We start from the raw sequence: 24,709 nt of genomic DNA, 5'->3' as shown, positions 1-24,709 counted from the left end.
GACATTATATCTATTTTGAAGTCACAATACGGTACCGCTCAAAACTTTCCCTGTTGATGTTGAGCTGGCTTGTGCAAAATATGGATTGTATGCATGGCTGATACAATTGTTAGTGCGGTTGAAGCTTTCATGGTATGCTCGATTGCATTCCAACTACAGTTTCGATTGCTCCCTTTAGAGATTTGTTAAAAGCAAACTGCAATTTTATTCCAAGAAATCAGGTTAAAAATGCATTATACCACGTGTTGAGTACCTAATTGTGTGGAAATCGTCATTGATCTGGGAATTATGAGGTTTTGTGTTGGTGTGGTAGCTGTGAAGTAGATTAGTGTTTCGCATGAATGCTGTGGCACATAACCACATTACGTTTGTTTGTTCCTAGGCAAAGCTATGGCAAATTTGGTGTGACTGTGAATGCCTTTAAGCCCCCTTTCATGGAAAATACTCGGATAATACTTTCACTCCAAACAGGGTTGTCTACAATTTGTATCAATGCATGGGAGTTTAGAAGCAGCAGTTTGGCCTCAGCTTATGCAGACACAATGTGACCACAGCTTTTGAAATTGTCTCCCTTGAATTAAAAAGAGTCCAATTTATTTAACCCTTTTAGCATCAGTGTCCTATAGATGTTTATTTGTCCATTCACCATTTGATAGGAAGCACAGCCATGTTAATGAATTTGTCTAGCTGTTAACTTGTTATTTCTGCTGTTGTGAAAATTCCGTATTCTCCCTTTAACATTTGTTTTTACCAAAAATGTTTATATTTTCCTGCCTTTGTCTTCCTCGTCCTTGCTTGTTACATTTAATTACATGCGCAAAGTGAAACTGGAAGAGAAACACGGTAGCTGCTAAAGATTAATGATTTACTAGTTAAACCAATAGAGGCTGTAAATCATTTACCTAATAAGGTTTACTGTTTCGTGATGTTCAAATTGTTATGTGACTGCCTGTGAATTTCAGCATTTTGTGATGCTTTGTTTCATCTTCATTCAAGCCTTCCCCCCCCCTTCAATCTCAACCTCCAAAGTGGGCCTACCTCTGTTATTCTGAGTGCTACTCAAATTAGATAATCGAATATTGTGCATGATTTATTACCTGCAGACATGAGTGAATCAAGGAGACAAATTTCACTTTATTTTTTTTGCTGTCAGATGTTTACATGTCTTCCTTATGATGCACATTGGTGACAATATTCTCTAGACTTTGCAAAATGTTTTGATATCAGTGCATTTACTAACAATATTCAAATATTGTTGCATTCATATGTAGATTTCCTTTTCCTCTCATTGTCAACGATCAGTAGGCAGTGTTTACACAATCTTTGTCCATTGATCAAAACTCTTTGTTTTTCCTGTTAAGAAATCCCTGCAATATCGCTTTCTCTTTTGAATGTTAATTGTGCCACATGTCCGATGCAACCCCAGTGAAATATAGATAAACATCCTGTTATTCAGTTTCATGACAATTGTATATTTGTATGCCTGTATTGTGTTCACTGGCAGCTTACCTACACTTCATGTATTATACTTTATTAAAGGGACATGTTATGCAAATGTTATATCGATGCCAACAGCCTAGAATCACAGTTAATTGAAAATTGATCACTAGTCTTGCATTCAAAGGATAGGGCTGCATGGTACTAGGCCTATATTCCTCCCTTTAGGGGAATTTAATATTTTCATCATCTTAATCATTCCCCTTGAACTAGCTCTCTTGTCTTTGGAAAACTGTCTGTTATATCAGTACTAGCAGCTTTACAGTTAATGAATAAAGTGATTAGTCTTGCATTCAAAGGTTAGGGCTGTGTGGCTGTATACTCTTCTCTGAGAAGAATTGAATATTCTCCTCAGCATCTCAATGATTTCCTCTTGAACTCACTCTTGTCTTTGGAAAGCTTTCTCTAGTCACTGTCGAGGTCAGATTACTAGTAAACTTAATCTCCTGGCCACCCCTCAGAAGTGTCATGTGGATATGACTGACCATGATTCTAATACTCTCATACCTATATATATATCTTGGTAATCTTAGACATGTGTTATTGTGTAGGCCCTAATAACTGTGGCTATCATGCCCTCACCATAATTTTCACACATTACACTCTGGATTTTCATGTAATATACCCCACGCTCAACCTTGCTGGTTTTCCTATCCTTGAAAATCTTTTATGTGTCAGCGAGCTTTGATTTGGCATTGCGGCCTAAACCACATTTGATTTGGAGTGTCCAGTCTAAACCATGTTCTTCCTGCTCATTATGCAAAACTCTCTCATCCCCTACCTGGGTAACTGGTCCTGGAAAGAGAGAATACCCCCCCCCCCCCTTTCCCACCATCACTCCTTAAAGGGGAAGGCTAGTAACTGATCAGTGGGAATCAGTGGAAATGCTGGGAGATGGTTGTTCCAATCCTTACGGGATTCATTCTAGAGTTCATTATATATCTGTTGTTGTGTGAAAATGATTTGCTTCAGAACGGTCTCATATTCAAGTAATGTGCAGATTAATGCTCCGTCACTGACCAGGGACGCTAACCTGGAAGCATTAAACTGCACATTACTTGAATATGAGACCATTCTGAAGCAAATCATTTTCACACAACAATAGATATACAATGAACTCTTGAATGAATCCCATAAGGATTTGAACAATCATCTCCCAGCATTTCCACTGATTCCCACTGATCAGTTACTAGCCTTCCCCTTTAAAGGAATGATATCATTTTGGTTGAGATGGGGATTCAGGTTTTAACTTTTTTTGCCAGATAGGTAAAAACCTATTAATATATGAAATATTATAGAGCATACAATTCTAAGATAAATCAGAACTTTATTTGATAAAAATGGGTTTTGAAATGGCTGAGATAACCCCTCCCCCCAAAAACCACAAACAAACAAACAAACGAACAAACATACAAAAAATAGTGGTCCTAATAAAAGGAGGGACCAAAAGGTGGGACTTAAAGTTGTACCTTTTATTAGGACCACACTGTTTTGATATGTTTCCATATATCTCTACCAATTCAAAACCGATTTTCATCAAATCAACTTGTAACTAGACTCGGAATTTGTCAAGACTGACAAATTAGGTGATCCGATCTCTTCGAAAATCAATGATTTGAGTCCTGATCCAAATATTCATGACCATACAGGTTTCATCTGTGTTGACGGGACATTGGCCGTGTGATGTATGGATTCTCATTTAGAAAAGGAAGTGAGACCTGCCATCTTTGGTACCGAATTCCGTATACACTAACGGAAATACAGAATGAAGTATATTTGACCTTTGACCTCACTTTGCACACCTAAGATGGCGTCTAAGCAAAAAGTGATTAATTTATGAAATGATTCTTGTAACATGGTCTTTGCGTGTGCAAAATATGGGAAAGATAGGACATGTATTCACCAAGATACAGGATGAAACATTTATGACCTTTGACCCTAATTTACATACCCAAGATGGTGTCCGATCAAGTAGTTGTTATATTATGAAATAATGTACGTGACATGTACTAAACATGTGCAAAATATGGGACTGATAACCATTGTCGTTGTTCATCTATTGCACAGAAAGTAGTAGAAAGAAAGAAAAATAAAGAAAAAATTATGTTATTTTATAGAAATTTGAAGGAGAAGCATAAAAAAATCAGAAAAAGATAAAGTAAGGAAAGGGAGATAAAGATTAACTAAAGAAAAAGAAGAAAAAAGTGTTTAAAAAAATTGAAAAAAAAAATATTGGCAGGGGTGAGCCTCGAACCAGGGACCTTAGGATTACGAGTCGGATGCGCTACGCAATGACCTATTTCATTCTCCATAGGCCCTGTGTATTAAGCAAAATGACGCTGCATCGAAGCCTCGTGTCATTTTCAACCAAGTTTTTCGACGTGATACCGACGTCGTATGAAAAAATGGAGGGCACACTTAAGATAGCCCAAAGTCTCAGCTACAACATACTAAAATCTGGGAGAATTTCACCGAAGCATAAGTGAGCTAGTGCTCGAAAAAGATAGTCATGTCAATTTTCATTTCCAGAAAAACTGCACTCCCATAGAGATAACACGTAAACTGGTCAAATTTGACAAGATTACATTCAATCCATTTTTACGAGGTGATGCCGTCATCTAATCAAAATGTTGTTATTACATTAATGAAAGAGGATTTAGTAAGCTACAACATACAGAAATTTGGGTACAAATTGGCAAAGAATAAGTGAGATACGCTCGAGTGAACTTGAAATTTGATGACGTAATTTTGAAAATTTACTTCTTTTATTTTATTAAGAAATTTGATATCTTTTAATCACTTTTCCAGCATCGCCAACCCATGAAATGATATTTACAACTCATCAGCTTTCAGAATATGTAACGAAAATGGGGGGTCACCGTCCATTCTGACGAGTAAAATCGGATTTAAAATTAGCGGTTTTTTGGCATAGTTGCACTGTATATCGCCATTGACGCGCGCGCGGAATTTCAACTTTGACGGGCCCGTATGACGTCATATTGAGTCGGATTGACTTGAAACTTGGTAGAAATATTCCTTGACATTTCAGGCATCCGATAAGTGTGAAAAAATGGGAAATTTCTATTGCATAAGAGCTGTGCGTGCGTATATGTGCGCGCGCGTACGCGTCCGTCCAATTTTTTCAATTTTTCAAAAAATGCTCCAAATTGTCTGAAACGTATGCAAAAAAATTTTGAGCTCGATTTGAACATACAAATATTTCAACGCGCGCGTACGCGCACGCTTTAAGGATAAATATGAATTTTGAGAATATGAGTAGAATGCGCTTGACTTGAAATATATGTGACGTAAATTTCATTGAATAATTCCATTCCATTAATGAGATATGAATGAGAATGTGTTTTCATATAATGACGTCATAGTGACGTCACGGTCGACTGATCACAATGATTTTACTTGCGCTGTCGTCTTTGGGACATGATACATACATGGTATAATTTTGACATTGATAGGAAGAGGACTTTCTGAGCTAACCTCTGCACAACTTTTGAGGAGAAAAAAGAAAAAGAAGAAGAACTAGACCCGGAATTTGTCAAGACTGACAAATTAGGTGATCCGTTTTTTTTTTTAATCAATGATTAGAGTCCTGATCACAATAGGCATGACCATAAGGTTTCATCCTTGTTTAGAGACATTGGCCGTGTGATATTTGGATTCTCATTTAGAAAACGGAGTGAGACCTGCCATCTTTGGTACCGAATTCCGTATACACTAACGGAAATACAGAATGAAGTATATTTGACCTTTGACCTCACTTTGCACACCCAAAATGGCGTCTAAGCAAAAAGTGATTATTTTATGAAATGATTCTTGTAACATGGTCTTTGCGTGTGCAAAATATGGGAAAGATAGGACATGTATTCACCAAGATACTGGATGAAACATTTATGACCTTTGACCCTAATTTACATACCCAAGATGGTGTCCGATCAAGTAGTTGTTATTTTATGAAATAATGTACGTGACATGTACTAAACATGTGCAAAATATGGGATTGATAGCCATTGTTGTTGTTCATCTATTGCACAGAAAGTAGAAAGAAAGAAAAATAAAGAAAAAATTATGTTATTTTATAGAAATTTGAAGGAGAAGCATAAAAAAATCAGAAAAAGATAAAGTAAGGAAAGGGAGATTAAGATTATCTAAAGAAAAAGAAGAAAAAAGTGTTTAAAAAAATTTAAAAAATATTGGCAGGGGTGAGCCTCGAACCAGGGACCTTAGGATTACGAGTCGGATGCGCTACGCAATGACCTATTTCATTCTCCATAGGCCCTGTGTATTAAGCAAAATGACGCTGCATCGAAGCCTCGTGCCATTTTCAACCAAGTTTTTCGACGTGATGCCGACATCGTATAAAAAAATGGAGGGCACATTACGATAGCCCAAAGTCTCAGCTACAACATACTAAAATCTGGGAGAAATTCACCGAAGCATAAGTGAGCTAGTGCTCGAAAAAGAGAGTCATGTCAATTTTCACTGCCAGAAAAACTGCTCTCCCATAGAGATAACACGTAAACTGGTCAAATTTGACAATATTACTTTCAATCCATTTTTACGAGGTGATGCCGTCATCCAATCAAAATGTTGTAATTATATTAATGAAAGATCATATAATAAGCTACAACATACTGAAATCTGGGTGTAAATTGGCAAAGGATAAGTGAGATACGCTTGAGTGAACTTGAAATTCGATGACGTCATTTTGAAAATTTACTTTTTTGACTTTATTAAGATATTTGATATCTTTTAATCATTTTCCCAACATCGCCAACCCATGAAATAACATATTCAACTCATCAGCTTTCAGAATATGTAAAGAAAATGGGGGGTCACCGTCCATCCTGACGAGTAAAACCGGATTTAAAATTGGCGTTTTTTTGGCATCGTTGCACTGTATATCGCCATTGACGCGCGCGCGGAATTTCAACTTTGACGGGCCCGTATGACGTCATATTAAGTCGGATTGACTTGAAACTTGGTAGAAATATTCCTTGACATTTCAGGCATCCGATAAATGTAAAAAAACGGGAAATTTCTATTGCATATGAGCTGTGTGTGCGAATATGTGCGCGCGCGTACGCGTCCGTCGAATTTTTTCAATTTTTCAAAAAATGCTCCAAATGGTCTGAAACGTGTGCAAAAAAAATTTGAGCTCGATTTGAGCATACAAATATTTCAACGCGCGCGTACGCGCGCGTTTTGAGATAAAAATGAATTTTGAGAATATGAGTAGAATTCACTTGACTTGAAATATGTGTGACGTAAATTTCATTGAAGAATTCCATTCTATTAATGAGATATGCATGAAAATGTGTTTTCATATAATGACGTCACAGTGACGTCACGGTCGACTGATCACTATGATTTTACTTGCGCTGTCGTCTTTGCGACATGATACATATATGGTATAAGTTTGACATTGAGAGGCAATGCACTTTCTGAGCTAACCTCTGCACAAATTTTGTCCAGAAATAAAGAAGATTAAAAAGAAGAACAAAGAATCAGTACAGATACAGAAGGTGATCCGAGAGGATACTCGGATCACCTAAAAACAAAGAATCAGTACAGATACAGAAGGTGATCCGAGAGGATACTCGGATCACCTAATTCCTCTTAGAATTGTATGCTCTTAAGTATTTCATAGAAGTGGTTTCTAATGATCTCGCAAAAGGTTAGAACCCAAATCCCCATATGAACCAAAAAGATATCATCCCTTTAACTTCTACCAATACTGTTGGCTGGATGCTGTTTATTGATTCTCTAACAGCATTCTAGAGAGCATCCATGTTTGGTCTGTGGGTAAACTTTGTTTATTAATCTCCCCCCCCCCCTTTTTGTTAGGAGCTGATTTCTACAGGATGGAACTTTTTTTTCCAGGATTTGTTTGTTTTTCCTGACTGCCCACTCCTGTTGACTCTCTGTCCTCAGTGGGTCAGTTTGTGGGCTGGAGTGGAAGTGGGTTGCAGCATGGACCTAACAGAAAATGGTTGCAGAGGTCAGTGACCCTTATCACCCTCTTTCCCTCTCTCCCTCTCTCTCTCTCTAGCCCTTTGTGGTTGTTTCTTTTGTCTTTCCCTTTTTTTTTCTTTTTCATTCAGTGAAAGAGGTAATTGACCCACAGTTATTGGATCATTGTTTCAAAGTGAACTGCTCTCTCTCCTTGAGTGTTGTTCTGCCTATTTTTTTTTTAACCCCCCCCCCCCCCAAATTATGGGGCCACTGTATTGCTGTAGTGCATTGCTGCTGTGTGTAATACAGGGGTTACAAATCATACCTGTCATCATTTGGGCAATGGCGCAAAATACTTACTTGTCAAAGCACATGTGTGTGCATTGCTCATAAATGTGTGTCACCACTCTTAATTATCACTCTCTCTTTCTCTCCATTCCCACAGAGAACAAAGGAAATAATAAAAATGAGTTTCACTGGATAGTCTTGTATGGATTATCTGTGTGAACATTTCTCCCAAGCAATTGCCTGTAATACCCATGATATGTTTTGAACTAACTCTGTATAAGTAACTCTTGTCATGTGGAAACAACTGTCTTGCATCTAGCTCGTTTAAATGTCCTTAATATGTTCCTTTTTCATTTCGTTTTATTGTTGTCAAGGTATGATGGATATGCCATGTCTCTTACCTTGAAACATCTTTTTCTCCTGCCTTGCTTGTTGTATTCAAATTTGTAACTAAATAGCAAGGCTTGCCAGAGTACAGTTTTTGATGACTGCGCTGTCTTTGCACGTGTCCTTTGGCACAACGCAACGCAGCCCTGGTCGTAAAATCTCCGTGCATTCTCCTCACGTGTACGCCGCTTGCCCTCATCCCCCTTCCCAGGGAAGCGTTCTGACGTTTTTTTTTTCTTTTTTTTCCACGCAGCTGCAGTCAAACCGACAGCAATGACTAAAGACCCTTTGTCTCCCGTTCGCTCTCTCTCTCTTTCTTGCTCAATATCTGTCTCATACAGGGGAAGTTTAACAGGTTGAGTCTCGCTCCCCTCTCAGCTTTTGGCAGAGACGTGATGAGTGAGTGCACAACGACGACGATCCCGCAGATAAAAATCGCAGCCGTCGCTGTGATTCACCGCCCTGCGGTTGAATGTCCGAGGCAGATGCCAGCGCACGTTTGTGGCATTGACGTGCGCGGCGAACGACAAACAACGTCACCTCGGCAGCGAGGTGGCGATTGACCCTAACATTTTTTCTGTTGTGTCGCACTTTACAGCCTCCTAATGTTTCATCACAGCCTGAATGATCTCAATCTCGTCCCATGTGCTAATTTTACCGTCCTGCGTTGCATGGTTACATGCATGTGTGTTTCTCATCGAAAGATGCTAAACATATGCAGATACATGTAATAGATGTATCATACTCAACCGCAACACACATAGATTAATGATAATGATACACCTGTAACTTCTGTTCTCTTCAAAGCAGCATTTGACCTCTTTGCCAAATGCTCAAGTGCGAGTGCCAAACTTCTTCTGGAGTAAAACGTGACATTCTTTGGCTAAAAATTTTGTCGTGTTTGTCCGCAACGGAACAAATCTGAACTGTTCACTTTGCCTGTTTCCACATGCACAATTTCAAGATTGAAAAAAAAAAACCCTGAAAATACAATCATATTGCAATCGCCATGGCAACATCTAAAATGTTCATTGCTTCTAGATTGTTGCCTATAGATGTGGGCACACTAGACTGTCACCAAAGCAATGTCAATTGTTCAGATTTGTGACCTGAAGCAATTTTCCACCAAAGGTACAACATGTACATTACCGTAATATTGACAAGTACCAGTCTTTTTTAAGAAGTTCCTCTTTTCATTTTTTTTCACCTCATGCAGGCCCAAATGGATTTGCCACCAGAGAAGGCTAAGCTGCTACGCCAGTACAATGACGAGAAAAAGTGGGACCTGATCTGTGATCAGGTAAGAGCATATTATTTCTTTTCCTCTAACACTCATAATGTGTACTACTGAAGTATTCAATCATCCATTACCCCTTTCTGTACCAAGGATATTGGACTGTGGGTACAATGCTATGGAGTTTGTATGTCAACCTACAATCAAAGGCCACTAAGGATTGATATTGAACTTTATTGCTATAGCACTAATCATACCAAAAAAAAAGAGAAGAAAGTAGGAAAAATGAATTACTGAAATATAAACAATTATGATAATTTGTAACGTTGTCTTGGACTACTTTTGAATAGGTATGATTCTATAGGCAACACACTCAATATTTGTTTATACAGTCGTTCATATTGTAATGATATGTATCATTGTTGGGGTGACTAAACTTCATATCTCAAAAGTGTCAAATGTTCAGGAGAGATAGAGAATATGGCAGCCACAAAGCACTATAACAAATGGGATTGCCTTTCCTTTGTCATGATGCGGTGGCTTTATTTTGTGGGTAAGACAACTTGGATTTGGATAGGACATCAAGAGATCCAGTCCAGTTACATTATTCTGATAAGAAAGATTAAAATCTTATGAGTATGACGGTGAAAATTTGATCAAAATTTGATAATAATTTATAGGAAAGTTACAAAATAGTGAAGTTTTGCTGATTTCTGCAGAAAAAAAAAAAAAAAACAGCTCTCGTACAGTTGATATGAATTCAATTGCACTGGAAATTCCTTTTAACTGATAATCATTCTGATAGTTTATTTAAAAAAAAAAAAAGTGATTTTCACCAGAATTTCAGATCTATACGAGGACTGGTCACACCAGTGACAATATGTATGAGGCAAATTATATGATTCATTGTCACTCTATTCTCACTCCGTTAACCTTGAAGTGTGACACTATGATTTGAGCAGGTGTTGTGTTGATAGGTTGTATGATAGGCTATTCCAAGCCCATTCATTTAACCACATTTCACATTTCATTCAAAGAAGAAAAAAAAAAGAAGAAAAGAAATGGAGAACATTGCAATACTCTCAGTGTAGCTATTGAAGTTGAGCTTTCATTTTTGTTCAGTTTTGTTTGACTGTATATCTGACAGGAATTGAAGAAGATAGATAGAATGATAAATGCTAATATAGATTGATAGAAAGAGACAAAATGAATAGGGAAGAGATAGAGAAAGAGGAAGAAGGAAGATATATATTGTGGTACTATGCTCTTAAGCTATGACAACGGAATAGGTCTCCATGATGCCGTACCCATACATGCACCCAACCCTTTTCCTTGTGGGTTTTGTCGCAAGGACGCAACTTTTATGAGTCATGGACCCCTATCCTATCCCTCTGAATCACATATTTTTAGTCCATGACATCCCCTTCCCCATTGCATGTGTGTTGTGAAAGGGGGGGGGGGGGATGGGCAGAGGGGAGGGGAAATAGGGTGGTGGGGGGGGGGGGGCAGGAGACATTCAAAGTCTGCTGTCTAAATTCCAGTCATGTACCACAGAGCGGTATTTGCCCTCACCCCACCCCCTTAATTGCCCCTCGTCCTCCCCACAGTTGGAATCAGCTCAAAAGTTTCCTCATTTGTGAATCCCCTGCTTTACCGGAGCTTTAGGTGATGTATGTCAAATCTATCTTTGGGGTTATACCATACATATATTTCAGAAGAAACAGGTTCAAAAAAGTTCTTTGAGAAATTGCACCTGACAAATAATACAATTGGCCTCAGCCTTCATATTTCAGAAATTACCTTGTGACAGAGTTCAAAAGAATTTAAGTGAAAACCCTCAAGGCAGTAGCCATCCAAACACAAAAGCCTCCTAATGATTGTGAAAATGCCATCCTATTGATGCGGAGAGCCGTTGAGACGAAGTTGAAGCCTCTGATATTTAAAGAGGTTTAACTTGTGTGCAGCACTTCAGTGTACAGGTACGCTGTGTGATCGTGTATGTATGTGTGTGTGTGAGTGCTGGGGTTTTGCCTTTGTATTGGAGAAGGGGAGAGGGGTGAAACTGGAAGAGGTAATATTGCTGTGCAAACTTGAGAGGCTGAGCCCTTGTATTGATCGCAAGTGATGAAAGTATCAAGTATCGAGTCCCCTGACGACGACTTGAAAGCCCCCCAGATTTTGATGCGCGAAACAATGTGGCAATGCATGTGTACATATTATTTCATAGAAAGTGTTTTGTTTCACACCCTAACATCCTTTACCTCCTTTGAGAAAGATTCTTGTTTTTGTTCTGGCGAGGTTGCCAGTAACATCATTTCAAATGGAGGTTGCTGGAGTGTGAAGGAAGGAGCAGAATAAAACTGAATATTTCACTGCAGTGTGGACCATTAGGAGTGTAAGATGTAACAGTCTAACACAACTGAGGAATTCCTAGAACTTAATGGCCGATCTTGTTCTTTTTTTGTAGTCTATCCATGTTCTGTAAACTTAGTTTGTTACCAATACACCCCTTCATTGTGGCTGTGTAAATCTCTGAAAAGCAATCCCAAGAAACTTGACCAAATACATACAATGTAAATTGCAAGAGGTCCAGAGCTGTTTTGATTGGCTCAGAAGAAATTGTTCTACTGATGACAGGGCACTATTCATTCATCCAAAACTGAATGATCCTAATAAAAGGTGGGACCCGCCTTTTAATAGGATCGCTTTGTTTTACTTTGTTATGGGACATATCAGCCAATTCAAAACCATTTTTCATCAAATAAACTTTGAATTCCTCCTAAAATTGTATGCTCTGTAACATTTCATAAGTGGTTTCTCGCAAAAAGTTAAAAAGTCAATCCTTATCTCAACCAATACTATACCATCCCTTCAACGTTAAAAGACACCAGCGAGTGGATATTCATCATCAGCGTTTATTCCGATGTTAAACATCACCATTGGATTCTTTTCACTCTGTAAAGAAGCTTAGTCCTTTGTCTATCATGTCAAGATCCTTTACAGATTATGAGCACAGGGAAGATGGATATCAGTTTCAGTTGACAAAAGAAGAAGTATTTTTAAGCTTCATACTGCCCAGGTCGGAAAACGCTTTCACTTTAAATTGAGATGGATAACAATAGTCATGACCTTTATAGATTTGTTTGGTCAGCAACGTTACAAAGCAACAGTCTAATGAACTCTTCCATCCTTTCATTGTTTTGTTTGATGACTAGAACTGCTTTCACTGCAATATTGTGGTTGGTGTTGATCTTCGAAACACAATATCCTCCAAACTTCAATGTCCCATTTGATAGCTTCTAGAAACACTTCTGTAGTGTAAAAAGTGAAAGTGTGAGTGCCTATTGTACTAGGCCCCTTGTGAAAAATCACTATCCCATTGTTCAGCACCAGGAATGTCACAAGTAATTCTTACTTGATAAGATGTCTATTGAAATCATCTAATTTCTGAAATGAAATCCTCGATCACCCTCATCCAGTCCAGACATGTCATGCTTTGCAATATGATTTGGGTCCAAGAAATTACAGCAAGCTTTATTTATTTATTTATTTGTTTATTTATTTGTTTACATATTTATTTATTTATTTGCTTATATATATATATATTCATTTGTTTATATATATTTATTTATTTGTTTATATATATTTATTTGTTTATTTATTTATTTATTTATTTATTTATTTATTTATTTATTTATTTATTTATTTATTTATTTATTTATTTATTTATTTATTTATTTATTTATTTATTTATTTATTTATTTATTTATTTATTTATTTATTTATTTATTTATTTATTTATTTATTTATTTATTTATTTATTTATTTATTTATTTATTTATTTATTTATTTATTTATTTATTCATTCATTCATTCATTTATTTATTATTGTTATTATTATTTTAGAATAGAACACTGGTACTAAGCATTTGATTTCAATACACACTATTTACCACCATCAGCAAGTTGGCTGACCTGTCTTTACCTTGATCATGTAACAGTCAAAAAGTGGACTGTAGACTTTCAGAAGTTTATACATGTAGCACCCCTCCCCCTACAAAGTATTAAAATTCTGGGTCTATTAGGATTAATTCATTAAGGATGAGTCCCGAGTATACTCAGGCAGGTGTCTATGGAAAACTCAGTTGAATTGAATTGAATTCATTTATTTCATTTTCATTTTTCTTCCAACAAAACATAACACAAAGTAAATCAGGAATTCAATCATAAGCATATATATATATATATACATTACAAAGTACGATAGTCAATATTCTAATGAAGATAAATGATGTATATAATATACATAACGGAAAGTACAAAGTTATGTTTAAAGGGGAAAACAGAGAACTGAGAGGTCCACTAAAAAGCGATGCTTGTAGATTGTGGACCACTCAAGAATTTCTTCATAAATACTTACTGCAATTACAAGTACATAACACAAAAATAACTAAGACAGAATGGAACAAACAACAGAGACACAACATGTGTTGTAGCAAAATCAGTCTGTCCTCAACGAGTTAAAAGTTTCACACCATAATGAACTTTTTTGTGTGTGTCTTTCCTTTTTTTTTTGTGATACTGTATATGATGGCATTTGAGGAAAGATGTCAGCAAGGGTTTTAGCTATGGTGTGGATGACGAGAATGAGGAGTGTGATGGTGTTTTTCGGCAAGAGAATGTGAAAACAGGATACCCCGACAACCGAGACTCAAGGTCATCCAGTCTTTCCATCACTGACGATCAGGTGATGTTTGTCATGTGGTAGCCGCGAGGAGGGAGCCCTCGTGTGGCGCAGAATGGATCAGTCGTCCTAATCGGCCAGTTTTAACTCCCCGCCGTGTAACCTGGCATGATTAGTGGATTATGACACTTGACACTGCATGTTTGTGTGTATATGTCTGTGTGTTTATGTTGAGAGAGAGAAGACAGACTGACATACAGACAAACAGACAAAGGGAGAAAGAGAGGGAGAGAGAGAGATGAGTGGAAAAGATGGAGTAAATGAGTTGTCGAGGGAGATGGAGAATTTAGTTAAAACTCAGATTAGCTTGCTTGTTGTATGGAATGTGAAATCTCATGAAAATAATGCTCAGTTGTACCTGTTAGTTATTCTTTCACTATTAAAGTGCATTTCAGTTTCTGTAAAGTCAAAGACCCCTCCAAGAATGTTAACTTTGTAGTGAATTATTGCTGGATGAAGGGATACGAGTGTGTGTGTATGTGTGAATGGATGAATGAATGAATGAGCAAAATGGATGGTGGGAAGAACGAATGAACTTGACGGCTACCTGCTAAGTGTTTCGGAATGAGCAAGAGTCAGGAGTGATGAATAAAATCTGTAGGGCGCATCCGTAGGAAGGATGGAAGTGAGAGTGAACTGGCCATGGAAATACTGTCCATCTGTGTCTTTGTGTCTCTTTATACAAGCTCCAATTGTTTCTATGACCTCTTTCTTGTCTTCTTTTTTTCCCTGTCTCTTTCCCTTTCCCTATTCATCGTGCCAGAAATAACTGGCAAACTTTCCGTTTCCTCGATCTGGCCTTGTGCCGCCCGCATGCGATTTTGTGTGATCGACGCATTTAGACGAACGCTCTCCCCCGATTTCCCTTTCAGTATTTGTTATCACTTTTTTTGTTAATGCTAAATTTAGTTTGATTACACCCATTATTTGTATCGTAATGAAACACAGCAGGGGTAATTTGCATCACCTGATAATCAATTAAAGTTGCAGCCTCTTTTGCGATATTTAATGCAAACTTTTCAAAACGAATCAGCGACCTGCGTTGAACTCCTTGCCCTCCACAGTGTCTGATGCAGCTGTCTGTAGAGCTTAAAAACATCAGCCATATTGACATTCTTGTAGACACACCCTCCACCTGAAATGTAGACATTCTGTTTGACAGTCACTCTTGTTGGTTGAGGTATCAGTTTTCCTCATTTTGTCTCCCTCTGAACAACTGAAATTTGTAAGATTTCAACTGCTGATCTACTTTTTTAACATTAACAAACATTTGGAAAAAAAGAACTAGGGGGAATAGAATTGGAGCTTGGGCATTTATTCCAAGTTCATTTTGTCACTGCCGGCAACCAGGGAAAGCCTGGTGGTAGTGTCGCTGCCCGGAAAGCAGTAGACGACAAGTTCAATTCTCGCTGGTTCCTTTTTCCAGGACGTTTTTAAAAAATGTAGATCAGCAGTTGCAATTTTACAAATTTCGTTTGTACAGAGGGAGACAAAGTGAAGAAAACTAACACCTTGAGGTTTATTTTTTGTGTGAATTTCATGAGTCAGGTGCAATTTGCGAATTTAAAGACAAAATATCGACTCTGATCCTGACATGAATGTGATGAGCATGCCATTCAGCACTGTACTCCATGATTCCGAATCTAACCACTCGTGAAATAGTAGGGAAGTCCCGATTCGTGAAAAATTAGACTTGCCAAATATATTTGACGTATACAGTATACCATTGGTGGATGCATTATTGTAATAGTGTATCATGCCAAGAGAATGTCAAAGTAAATTTCCATTGGAAACCCACCCATTCTGTTGTTTATTGTTGTTGTTGGGGCTCTTGCTAATGTTATTATTGTTGTTGTTGATGATGTTTGATGGGGGAAGCAGTTCCCAAAGTGGGCCATTCACTTTTCCTGCCCCATTTCCGAATTTTGACGTGCTATCACTGTTATTTCAATCAGGGCCCGTCTCTTCCGGCTGTTGAGAGTTCTATGGACAGGGTTATGTGGCACCAGATCTAATAATGATAATGATAAAAGAAAAGGTCTTTTTTGACAAATGGCTGCAGGGGAATGCCAGGTCAGTTACAAGTTAGTCTGAAAAGAGAGAGCAAAATGTTACGAGCAAAGCAGTGAAAATTCAGTTACGGTCAGACGACAAGCCTTAACCTCGAGGTTTGTTAAGCTTGTAGTTAGGGACCGTGTAGATGCACTCTTAGTTAGCTAACCTCGAGGGTAGCTCGATGTTAAGAGCCACTAGATATCTTAGGGTTAGCATTCTAACCACAAGCCAGTTGGGGGGGGGGGGGGGTCCCACTTGCAGTTAAGCAGGGTGTGGACACAAAAATCAACGAACTCAAAGGGGCAGGAATTTAACCTCGAGGTTTCCTAAATTCAAGGTTAAGCTTCGTTGTGTGGACGCACGTCGAAGTTAGGGGGCAAGAGCTTAACCTTGAGGTTTGCTTACCTCGAGGTTAGGGCTTGTCGTCTGAACGTAACTATTGATCAGACTCGGATTAAAACTAAGGTAGTCATGAAATTTTTAAGATTGGCTAATTTTTGCAAAAATCTCATGAACGGTTGATACGAGTATCCAAATGAGTGAGCTTATGATGTCAACAACTCACAATTTTCTGTTGATCATACACAAAAAAGGCAAAAATTCAAATTTTCTTCCATAAATTGTCTAAAAATTGGCTGATTTGACATGGATTGACCCATGAAATTATTAAGATTGGCTATTTTTTTGCAAAAATCTCATGAACAGTTGATATGAGTATACAAATGAGTGAGCTTATTATGTCAACAACTCACAATTTTCTGTTGAGCATACACAAAAAAGGCAAAAATTCAAATTTTCTGCCATAAGTTACATATTATGTTATTCTTGGCTGAATAAGTTCAAAATAATGATCACTCTGATATACTAGGATTTGAGACTGTGACCATATTGCGATTGAAAAAAAAAAATCCTGTCTCATTTGTATCGAATTTTAATCAAATTTTCATTGATGCGCTTGTAAAATTTTACTCTCTTCTTTTGAGACTAACTGTTCATTGGTCTGGAGTTCCCCACGAATGACACTGCCTTTGTGAGTTTGTCCAAAGCGTATCACTATGAGTGTGTTTCAAGATAACATTGCTGAGGGTTGCCCTGAAATTAAATCTTGAAAGTCAAAAGTCTCATTTTAAATGCTTTCACTGATGTGCCTTGAATAGACATCATGAACTTGTTTTAGTGTACATGCAAATCCATTTCACACTGAATATTAAACAGAAGAGGTTATACTTGCTTTAGAATGAGAAGAAAGCCAACAGATTTGAAACAAGTGAATTTGGAGCCAAGCTCTACTGTCAAAACATATGCCATGTTTTGTTTTGATTTTCTTTTCAAAAATTATAAGTTTCTAATATTGTGGGAAATTTTGCTTTTTATTGTGAGTGGTGGTATATATCACATTTTTGTGTGATATGCAACCTGTCGTATAAATGTTCTAAGGTTGAGTTATTGTCTCATGCGTTTGCTACCAAGTTCATTAATACCAAATTCTCTTTCGTACACACTGCTCAGACTGCGATCTGTGGATGATGTAGGCTTAAACAGGCGAAGATTTATGTTTATGATTTAAATACCAAGTTGACAATTTGAAATTGTAGTACATAATGTAAAGTGTGAGTGAGAATTTATTACCTTGTTTTGTCTTTTTTTTTTTCATTGATTTCAACAAGTGGTAAGAAGGACATTTATATAAAGGTATATCATGCAGGTTAACACATTGTTGAATGTTACAATGATTCTGTCTTATTTTTGCTATTGTTTCTCATTCAGGAAATAGTAATAAATCCTCCTAGCCGAAGTGTTTCTTTTCCTGGGCCAGCATCTGACCTAAGATTTGGCTCCTATTGTTGGTAACGAAACAATGATGATTTTCCTTCTTGTATTTTGTGCTTTCACTTCTTTGTTTTGCGTTTTTTTCCCCTTCTACATTTCCGCAGGAAAAAGTGAGCGCGAAGGCTCCACCAGAACAATACATTGCGCGGATTCGCAAAGTGATGGAACCGGGCAACTCGTCCAAGGTCGGTAGTTTTAAGGTATTACTTCTCAGGGAAGAACGCTTCAATTTATATCAGTACCAACCCCTGTGCCACCTCCCAGCTATACCAGCACTCTGACCCTCCCCTCCCTTTCCATTCCCCCTTCCCAAACCCCTTCCCACCCCCACCCCCTTCCCACCCTCTGTTCTTCTGGATCATATTGTGCCACAAAGCCCAAGCTACTGATATAACATGCAGCAGCCCCGCCCTCAACCCCTACCAGGAAAACCCCGAATTGTAAAATGATGGCTTGTGTGGTAATGTATGATTGGTAAGATATTTAAATTTCCCAGTTTTGCTTGATCACCTCCTTAACAAGGCATGTCTAGTTGAACCCCATCTAGTCCCTCTCTCACCTGTAGCAAAATAACCGCTGCTAACTCTGTGTTTGATGAATGCTTTCGTTTACGCGTTATATATAACCCGTTGCATTAACCTTCACTGTTCTTTATTCACCGATTGGCATGACGTCCACTGCAGCGCTTTCTTTTACCAAACTTTGCATGGTTGTCTGGAAACTAACGCTGATTATTAGAGACTCACCCCCTTTTCAGACGCAAGCCAGTTTATACAAAAACTCAATAAAGAAACGATGTATAAAGAATCATCGTATAGCAGATAGACCGTTCAGACGCTAATTTCGACCATTCCGGAAAAACGTCATATAGTTGTGCAGTTTGTCACTGCGCATGTTGTTATGGTCATGAGTGACAGGTACAAGGTCACCTTTCGTGCTCGCTCCAATTAAGCCCCGCCCAGTTATACCGTTCTATGGTCGCCATACATTCAGACGCACAATGCACACGATGGAATGCTGATTCGTTATCGAGTTCTAGTTCGAAACGATGCTCTGACCGGCGTCTCGCTATACATCATTTCGTTATACGTCGTTTCGTTAGTGTTCAGACGTATAAATTCATCGTATAGCTATACCGTTGTGGTATAGCTATACTGTTCTAGTATAAATTTTCTGCGTCTGAATGCCCTGTATATTGTAGTCCCAGTAATTCCCTGTTGTGTCATTGTGGTCTTCCTGTTGGACTGAGGCACATTGTTATACCTGAGTGGGCCGGCTAACTTACCGTTGTCAAGTGTTGAGGAAGCAACTGAATGCTGACGACAATACATAGGAAGTTGTAGTTGAGTGTCTGAACACATTAAGAGTCAAATTAGGCATAAGTCATATCCGTCAGTAGGACGGATGGAACTCTCCATTTTATATAAATTGGCATCATTATCAATTGTTAATACATTGTATTCCTGTTTTATTATCTATCATTATGATGATCACTATCGTAATCACAAATATATTTCCATCATTTTAATTATAATCGCAATGATTACTCTAACCCTGTTATTGTGTTATCATTATGAGTACCCTCATTTTCATCTTTGCATATTCACACTTGTACCTTTTGTATTTCACATTGATCACTGATGACAGTAATTGTTAGATGGATTTACCTCCTATTTTAAAAGTAGGCATTCTCAGATTAGCGTCATCAAATTATAATTCTCGAAATTAATGTGGGATGATCATCCAGGGAACAATACTTCAGCAAAATTTTCACATACGTAGAATTATATATCGTAGGAGAAGTTCACTGGAATTAGGGGCAGCCCCGGACAGCAAGAGGGGCTCCCTGGAAACGAGGCCGGATGCATGCCGTTGCCATGGGAACATGCTCAACAGCGGTAGTGCTTTGCGGGAGGAGGGATGCCACTGAACTCTCCCCGCGTGTTCTTGTGGTCGGGCAAGAATATGAAGATGTGTGCTACTCGCTGCTCCCATGTGCTGCTGCCTGGGGTTTGTTGACCGCTCAAGGAGAGTCGTCTTGTTGACCGCTCAAAGACTAGAGTTGTGTTGACCGCTCACAGAGTAGAGTTTTGTGGTTCCGTGGGAGTTGTGGGATGAGCCCATGGGGAACTTCAGGAGGAGAGTTTCATCCACAAAATGAAAGAATGCTGTGTTCCAGAGGTTGAATTTACAAGTAAAAAAAAAAAAAAGAAGAAAATCTCGTAAACTAGGCATTTGAACAAAACAAGGAATATTGACACGTGTGGGGCAACACAAGTGTCTGGATAGTGTAACAGTACATGCATGGTTTTTTGCGATGGATTCTAGAAGGTGAAATGGGAACTACTTGCGTGGCATAAACAGAAAATGTGCTTTTTTAATCTTATGGCTTAATGATACAGGAGCATGGCTGTGTATGGTTTATTTCATAGCATGCCATTGTTTCATATCAAATGTACATGTAACTCAGGAGGAAAGTGAGCTCTGACATTTTTTTTTTTTTTGGGGGGGGGGGGAGGGGTGAGATAACATGGTTTCAGTCCGTGTGCGCCTAATGCTTGACAGCAGGCATATCCCAAGTTGGTGATTCATTTATGCAAGACAAGATAAACATTTCTGCTAAGTCTTTTATGGCTAGAATACTGAGCTACCCTCTTGTTGCTTGCTTGTAGCACCATTCAAGACTTGTAGGTTTAAGCTGACAACCTCTTGATGGTGCTGTCTTGCTCGAATCATCGTCTCGATGGGTTTTCATGCATTTCCTGTGCTTCAAGCTATTAAAGAGAGTATTAGGCTGCCAGCCCTAGGTAGACTGTCATTCTAACATGACCAGAAAAGCTCCCCCTCCCCCTCCCACCCCCATTGATCATTAGAAATTCTGCAGAAAATCGTCAGTAACAACCCTGCAAAGATACAGAGACCTGCAAAAGTGGTAAACCAGCCCTTTTCCTTTATTCTCCAGGGTTTCATTTCATGAGATCATGACATAGAAGTTTTTACATAAATCTCAGAATGGCCAAAGTCACTCATACGTACACTGTAGTCGTGAGAGACTTTCACATCAATTTTCATGAAGTCTCTCATAAGTGTGTCTTATGAGCAAAAGGAGTCTCTTGTATAAAGGACTTTCATGAAACGGACCCCAGGATTTTTGCCCCCCTGCTTAACCTCCTCCCTCGTTCTTGTAATGAGTGCGCAATTGGGGCAATTGACAAGTGCGGTCAGGTCTATTTCACGAGACAGCCTGTCGAAGGAGACTATCAGTTATTTCCTGTCCTCCCAGACTCCTCTGGGATTTGCGGACCTCAACTCTACAAATCTCGTGGAACTGATGTCATGATTGGTACAAGGGGGGAGGGAAAGGAGAGGGGTGGGGGAGGGGGTGGTTGTGATTGTGATTTTCGTTTATTTCATTCTATTGGGGAGGTGACTTAGCTCAGTCGGTAGCGTGTCTGCCTCACGATCCTATGGACCTCGGTTCGATTCCCGGGTCCCACTGAGCAATGTTGTGTGTAATCATACCCATCCCCTCTAGTAAGAGGCAAAACACTCTGTCCCTCCGATACAACATAAAATGGAGGACCTGTGTGTGAGAGAGTCACAATTCATGTACGTAAAAGATCCCGCTTCATTTATTCATCCCAAAGATCAGGGTGTGTATCCCGGTGAAGTTGTCCGACCTTACATCCAACTGGACCGCATGCAAGACTAGCTATTACAGCTGGGCTATCCAGCCATCTTCTCAGATGGAAATGAAACAAACTATATATATATTTGTTTCTATCATATTTTCTTTGAAGTCACACAGTGTTGTCACCCTGTGTTATCCAAGATGCAAAATCTCGGAACCCCCCCCAAAAAAAAAAAAAAAATAATAATAAAATAGAAAAATAAATAAATAAATTGTAGCTTGGCATGATCATAAAATGTACTTTGACATGTCAAACTGTGTGCTCAGAATATGATAGTCGTGAGGAAGAGCAAAGTATATAGACTTTTGGGGATCTGGGAAAATAACTCGGCCAGAAATGGAACATGTTGGTATTCACTTTGATTTGAAGTGAATTTCAAATTTAAAGGGAGAAGGGGGGGGGGGAGGGGGCAGGGAGAGGAAGGAGGGGATAGGATAGGGAGAATAGGGATAGGGGGCGGAGAAGGTAATGAAAGTAGGAAGAGGGGAAAGACGATTTGATTGATAGGTGAACATTTTCAGGTCTCATCTAACTTTAAGGGGATGGCTAGTAACTGATCAGTGGGAATCAGTGGGAATGCTGGGGAATGATTGTTCCAATCCTTGTGGGATTCATTTATGAGTACATTGTGTATCTATCGTTGTGTGAAAATTATTTGCTTCAGAATGGTCTCATATTCAAGTAATGTGCAGTTTAATGTTTTTGGGTTAGCATGCCTGTACAGTGATGGGGCGATTAACACAACAATAGATATCTAATGTACTCTTAAATGAATCCCACAAGGATTGGAACAATCATCCCCCAAGCATTCCCACTGATTCCCACTGATCGGTTACTAGCCATCCCCTGAACTGTGATATTTGTGTATATATATTCTGTAGAATTCCGAAGCACTTTGAATGATATTCGTGGAGAAAATGACTGTCAGGAAATTACATCTGTACATATAGTATCATCTTGTTCACCATTTCATTCAGCGAAGAGTCCCTACATTTTCAAGTGTATAGCACGTCATTAAAAAATGACTTGTTGGACAGGCGGCACATACAATAGCGCAGGTTAAAACACAGTCTGATCTTGTACAGGTGCATCCCACTCTTATGATTTGCATGCGCAGCAACCTGCTGGCCGCTTTCCAACGGTGAAACCGACGACAACAACAACGACAGCATCTGTAGTTATAGGATGTGGTGTAATTTTTCAGGCTTCTGGTCGTTTGGCTGCGAATCTGAGCCCAAACTTGGCTCTGATTTCTTTGCGTGCTGCTAACTGTACACCGCTTCCTGTCATGTTGCTGTCGACGGATTTCTGTGTATGAATTTCGTCCCCCCCCCCCCCCCCCATACGACAAAATCTGCATGTAAGAGTTTTGGGGCTGATGGGCTCTCTAGTCCAGACTTGTTATGTTTTCACTTTAGTTATTATTAATCCGCATGGTAACATTTCCACACAACATATACATGTAGAATTATATCCCTGTTGACATTTCCTGTGTTTGCACGTACTTTTAACAAGTGTAATATCATAATGATCACCAGTAGTTCCTCTTGCTTATGACACTGGGGCAATGAAGTCTGAGTGAATGTAAATTGAGAGGTAAGGTTCCTTGGTTGTTACGTTTGGAAGCCAAACATGAAATGAATGACTTGCTATTGCTAGCAGTCTAAAAACAAAACAAAATTGTGTATTAAGAGGCAGTTAACAGTTCCCTGGGCTGCCCAAGTGTGCTTTGATGTGTTAAATCTTGTCAAAACACTAATTATTGACATCCGTACTATATCTGCATGCTTATACCCAATGCTGGGCATGCATGATGCACTCCTTTACTATTAATGTGAACTGCACACTGGTCTGACTTGCTCAAAGATATTTTCTCATTCTCGAATTATTTGTTTGCGTGTAAGAATGATCGATTGCCATGGTTTTGGAGGCAGTTTTTGAGTTGGGCAAGCAAAATTTGAGAGCAGATCACGATTTTATTCGTTCGCCTGACAGGGCTTCCTGGAGAAAGGAGTTGCTGTTATCTTCAATTCTTTTTTTTTTTCGGCATACTGATACTAAAGAAAAAAACAACAAAGATAAAGAAACCTAAATAAAACCTTTATAAGACAAAAAACAACAATCAATCAATCAATCAACAAAACCTGCTCATATATGCTCAGGGAAACATATTGCCATTTCATGTGGACAGAATCAATGTAACAATGCACAGCCCAACAACATTTCTGCAATGTATTCAAATAAGCCAGTTCGGAGTTAGCTCATGGGCATATTGGTACGAATGACCTTTCTTTTTTTGTTAGTTGGTTAGGGGCACTTCACTCGTTTTCAGAGCGACATAAAGCATAAGCTTTACGTAACAATTTATTGGATTCATCAATCCCGTTCAAACAAAGAATAAACTTGCGTAGACCAGATGAGCAGAATGATCTGTCAATTCACACTTGAGAAAGCATCCATTTCATTATTTTGCATTGGATGTATTGACAATCTCTTTCTATTGATATTGCCAAATACCACTTTTGCTGTCAGGTGGATGTGCTGGCAAGCAGCATTTATGAGGATTACATGAATAATCATTACATGACAGATGCTTATCCCAGTAAATTTAAAAACCAACATGCCTGTTGGTCCGAATGACCTTGTTTCTGCTCATGCGCAAAGTGGAACTCCGAACTGGCTTATTCCATGCATGCTTTGTTGACAAAAACTGCCATAACGTCCAAAAAGCTTTCTAAAAACTGCCCTGCATAGAAAGAACTGATGAATGCTAGGTGAATTCCAGCATAAGAAATTTAACTGGACAGAGCATCTAAATAAAATGTTTTGTTACTAGGCTGTAGAAAAAAAAAGCATCAATGAATTTTGATACATTGCAGAAATGGCTCTGTTGGGTGCATTGTTTTGTCCCTTTAAATCGCCTGACCACAGACTCACTAACAACTCATGAATTTTTATTAGCATGTCACTAAAATAGAGGAAGCTGACATTTTCTTCCAGGGTTTACATTAC

The 24,709-nt window shown here is 38.6% G+C and overlaps 1 protein-coding gene across 1 annotated transcript in view; it reads left to right on the top strand.

The window, feature by feature from the left end:
- The window catches only part of LOC140243552 (formin-like protein 2), a 200,773-nt gene that overhangs the window by 113,568 nt on the left and 62,496 nt on the right, over window positions 1-24,709 (top strand). The window contains 2 exon segments of the mRNA XM_072323222.1: window positions 9,359-9,442; window positions 18,110-18,205. Of these exon segments, the coding sequence (XP_072179323.1) occupies window positions 9,359-9,442; window positions 18,110-18,205 (180 nt within the window).

Source organism: Diadema setosum, chromosome 20, assembly GCF_964275005.1.
Source record: "Diadema setosum chromosome 20, eeDiaSeto1, whole genome shotgun sequence".
Lineage (NCBI taxonomy): Eukaryota > Metazoa > Echinodermata > Echinoidea > Diadematoida > Diadematidae > Diadema > Diadema setosum.
The sequence above is the reverse complement of the archived record's forward strand: the minus strand, read 5'-3'. Positions and strand labels throughout refer to the sequence as shown.